This window comes from Crocodylus porosus, unplaced genomic scaffold (genome assembly GCF_001723895.1).
Source record: "Crocodylus porosus isolate Cpor-Errol unplaced genomic scaffold, CroPor_comp1, whole genome shotgun sequence".
Taxonomy (NCBI): Eukaryota; Metazoa; Chordata; order Crocodylia; family Crocodylidae; genus Crocodylus; species Crocodylus porosus.
Window position 1 is genome coordinate 17,403,095 of NW_017728932.1, and position 4,533 is coordinate 17,407,627.

Consider the following 4,533-nt stretch of genomic DNA (forward strand, 5'->3'; position numbering starts at 1 on the left):
GGGGGCGGCCGGGCCGGGGGGGCTGGCAGCGGCCCGGCCCGGCAATCTCCTAAGTGGGGGCGCGGGCGATCAGCGCTAATGCCAACTAATCTTCCCGAACGGCACCTTAATCTGGGCCCGCGGGATTCACCCACCTAATCCCACGGGGCGGCCGGCCCCGCCGGCAGATTGGCACGTCTCAGAAATATTAAAGCACGTTGTTAGAAGGGGCTTAGCCGACATCAGAACATTAATCAAGGCGGGGAGCTGCTGGCACGCTGCCGGGGGCTCACCCGGCCCTGCCCTCCCTTTCCCTCCCCTCTCCCAGCTTTGCGGACTGGCCCTGTGTCTCGCTGGTCTCTGAGCCTGCCTGGCAAGCGGCTCCAGGCGCTCTGGCTTGCAGGGGCCAGTGCCAGGGTGCAGGTGGGTGCTCTGGGATGGCCCCCGAGGCAGTGCAAGTCTGTCCAGGCCAGACAAGGGTACTGCTGCAGGGGATCAAGTGGAAGCAGGCCAGGGCATTGGCCTCCGAGCCACAGCTGCCTGCTGCAGTGTGGTGCTGCTACAAGTCCAGTCTACCACAGCCCCTGGGCTCTGCCCAGCCTGGGGCAGGGAACAGAGCCCAGGGCAGGCTTCCTGCAGCTGCCTGTAGGACCAGTTTTTCTCTTGGCAGCTCACTGCCCGATTCTGTAGGAGTCTGTGTCACCTCAGGGTGGCTGAAGGGCCAGGGTCCTCCTCCACTGAAGCTAAAGGGAGTAGAACAGGCCCCTGAAGGAAGGAGGGAACAGCCAGCTGCTGGGGTGTAGCTGGTATCAGCCTTGCCCACTTGGGTTTCAATGCAGGGTCTGCTCACTTTTTTTTTTTTTTTTTCTGAGACAGGCTGGCTATGCAAACCCATCAGCTTTCCTGAGATGGAAGACCCATCACAGCACAAGACCATGTAGTGACAGGGTCAGCTTGGGGGATGAGGGCTTGTGTTCTGCTCCTTCCTGGCTCCCATTCTCATTGCTAAAGGCTTCTGACATTTGTAGCCCAGCAAATAGGATCAACAGGTGCTAGAGTCTGTCCTTCTTGCAGCCAACTCTTATGCTGCAGCCCAGGGGTTGGGTAGGCAGCAGGTCATCCTGCGAGGGTCCCTGCCAAGGGAACAGCTGATCTCAGGAAGAGGTGAGCTGGTGGGAAAAGAAGCTTACTGGACCCAGCACAGCTGCAACACTGTGGCTTTGGTCCAGAGGGCAAGCCAAGCTTTCCAAACAATACGGGAAACTGAGACACTGGCTGGAGCAGATGACAGCAAGGTAAGCGCACATCTGCAGAGGGAGAGGCAGGACTTGCCCTGAAGCCCGGTCTTGCATAGAACAGGGAAGAAGTGGGCGATTTCCTCCCAGCTTCCCCCCCAAACAGCACGAGGGATTTGGGGATCTTCTGCCTCCCCCAACCCTGTTGCAAGCCCCCACACATGCTGCTGCCCCTGCCTCTAGCCTAACTTGTGCAGAAGCAAATTGCTCACTTTGTTTTTTCAGAAGCAGGGTTCAACTTTATTAACAATGGGAGAGGTTCCCTGAGCAATCCCAACCCCCCACTCCCAAGAGAATGGCAAACAGCTCTATGAAGTGTCAGGCAATAGGCAGGTAGTCAACCTGCACAAGTGGAGGGCTGGGGCCTGGACTGCCTTCTCCTTGGCCAGGAGCTGCCATGTACAGAGGATGGAAGCAATGCAGTTAACACAGGAGGTGGGTCAGTCCTGAACAGGTTTACACATCCCCCTGTCCCTAAAGTAGCAGGGTGGGATTCAACCTGTAGGAAGGAAAAGCATTTGCAGAAACCAGGTGTTAAGACCTCTACCCAAGATGGAGCTGGCCCTGACATGAAGGGAGCAGGGAGAGACCCGGATACCCCAGGTAGTCTCTGACAAGGAGCAGTAGGAGCCAGAAAGAGGCAGAGTTCATCTCCTGCTGCTCCCGGGGCTGTGTGCATGCTCTGAAAGGTCCGTGTGGACATCCTCTTCGAGGCTGCAGGCACCAGTCAGTGCACCCAATGCCTCAATTCCAGAAAGGGGCAGGCAGGGAGCGCAGTGGGAGGAGAGAGACTGTCCATAGAAGCAACACCAGTTGCAAGGAATTCACAGTCCAGCACCAGGCATGTTTGTGGCCTTGATAATTAGCCCACAAGGTAGGAAAGTGGCCTCCAGCTGAAAGATCACAGAATGTGGTGGAAGCCTCCACTACAGTTCACCAAGCTCCCCTTCTATGGTCCTCACCATCACATACATTTCAGCCAAACCGACCACCGAGGCCACTATTACAGCTGACAGCACACGCTGGGGGCAGAAAGAAAACCTGTTAGTCATACTGCCTGAGTGTGCCAGGCAGATTCCTGCTTCTGAGAGAAACTGCATTCCTGCCACATCTGCCTAACCTGCCCAGAGCCAGCCCCTAGCAAGTCTGGGAGTCCTCAAAAAAAGAAGCCTCTGCTCACTCACCGCTGCTGTCTCAGTAAAGATGTACTGGCTGCCCAGGTAGGTGCAGGCGAATGCAGCTGCCACAGTGACAATGAAGTTGAATATGGTGATGATGAGAGCTTTCACTGACCTAACTGGAGAAGGAAGAGAGAAGAGGCTGTTTTTATTCCGACTTGCAAGCACCTCTGTCTGTCACCTGAGATATAAATGGAAAAGGGGGGCTGCCAGCCAGCTGGAACTAGAAAGGAAGCAAACTGACTAGTCTCACTTCACTGGCCATGCTGTTTGGGGCCAGGGTAGCAGATCTCACATCTTTCAGGGGACTTTCTATCTCCTCCAGACTTTGATCCACTAAGACTTCCTATAGCCCTTCACCTTTTGACAAGCCAAATATCTGTCCCATGATTTATTTACTGTTAAGAACTAAAATTGGACCGTCTTGTTGGTAGGTTGCATATCTTTACATTTAAGAGCATTTTGGGAAGCCTCTGGCCCTTTTTGGAGAGGGAAGGGGATGTTCTCTGAAAACAGGCAGGCGACAGCATTTACTCAGCTTTCACCACTGCTTTGCTACCTGACTTACCCTGCCTTCCCAGATCAGCCAGAGTCCCATCCCGGTGCACATCCTAAGGGAATAAGGTAAAAACAGAAACACAACACTTAGATGTCTGTCTCCACTAGGAGTCTAGGAGGAAACTGTCTCAGCATGGCCTCCTACCCTCAACCCTCCAACTACATCGTTCCCTGTGTGCGCCAACTGGAGGGCTGCTTGCAGATTCCATCCTTTACAATACCAATTTGGCAGTTTTTTGTTCTTCTTGACAAATGCATGAGCGTCAGAGAGATGGTGTCTGCCTCCAGAGCGAGTCTGGAGCCTAGCAGGAGTTCACAGGGGACCTACATGAGAGAGGTCTCCTCTGAACTCCAGGATGCTTCTGCCTCTGAGCTATAGACTCAGATTCACTAAAAAGCTGGGTGCTGTGGTTGGCTGCACCGACGCTTACGGCAGTACCACAGGGTTAAGTAAATCTATGCAGCTAATGGAGAAGACAGAGATCAGGTTTATTTTTCTTTGGCAGCCTCACTGGTTTCCCTCTGACCTGGCAATTGATGTTTCTTGTCATGCGCCTGTATTCCTCGTTGGCAAGCTTAGCCTTTATCTTCTCCAGGCGGGCAACCAGCTCTGGATTCTGAAGAAAGAGAATAAACATGGAAAAACTAGACTGAGAACAAAGAAGCCATCTGTGTATTTTTGCACATTCCTTAGGTCCCTGTTTCCTTTGTGCTTACAAGCCTCAGCTACGAGACGCAGACCCTGGGGCCCATACTGCCTAGCTAGTCTTGATATTGCACTGGCCAGCGCAAGGTCAGCGCTCACCTTCTCCCCGAGGGGACAATCCCACCCTTGTTACGTACCCTAGGAGGCTTCTCCACTTCAGGAAAGTCGATCTCGCTGCCTTCCAGCAGCTCGTGGAGGTACACCGGATTCCCTACAAGAGGAAAGGACCTGCTCACTCCTTATCGGTCAGGGCGAGCAGCAAACCTTAGCACGTGACACCTCCCAGCATCACCGGGCTTTAAAAACACTCGTTGTGGCCTCAGAACGTATCTGTGCAGCAGATGGGGGGCGGGGGGCAGGGCTGGACAGACTCCACGGCTCAGCCGGGCCAGGGGTTCTCACCCTTGTTCTGTACCGGGGCCCAGTTGGAAGCACCGATGGCCAGCGCCCCTCGCTCCCACCCTGCTGCCCGTCCCGCATGGGGCTGGGGGCGTGTGTGGGGCAGGGGCCCGGGCAGGCTCCTGCAAGAGAAGAGCGGCAGTCGCCCCCATCCCGCGCCGGTTTTCTCCGTTAAAGGGCGCCCTGGTGTTTAAGGTTTGTTCGCCACGCTCCCGTATTCTTGGCACCCGCGGTTGTGTCCTGACCCGAGGGTTGGGAAGCGCTGCCTCAGTCCCCGGAGCGGCCCTGTCCCGCCAACCGAAGCCCGCACGGGCCTCCCTCCGGCGGTGCTCACCCGCGTCCCGCAGCGCGGCGTGCAGGCGGCGGAGCAGCGCGAAGGGCAGGACCGGCCCGGCCCGCAGCTCGGCGCACAGCGCCC

At 55.9% G+C, this 4,533-nt stretch overlaps 1 protein-coding gene across 1 annotated transcript; it reads right to left on the minus strand.

Moving 5' to 3' along the window:
* Positions 1–1,490: 1,490 nt before the first annotated feature.
* TMEM199 (transmembrane protein 199) lies at positions 1,491–4,531 on the minus strand (the record flags this gene model as incomplete). The annotated part of the gene is made up of 6 exons (XM_019545337.1): positions 1,491–2,296; positions 2,459–2,571; positions 3,021–3,063; positions 3,538–3,627; positions 3,854–3,927; positions 4,450–4,531. Coding segments are annotated over 6 exons (498 nt in total), but the record flags the coding sequence as incomplete, so codon positions are not given.
* Positions 4,532–4,533: the final 2 nt, after the last annotated feature.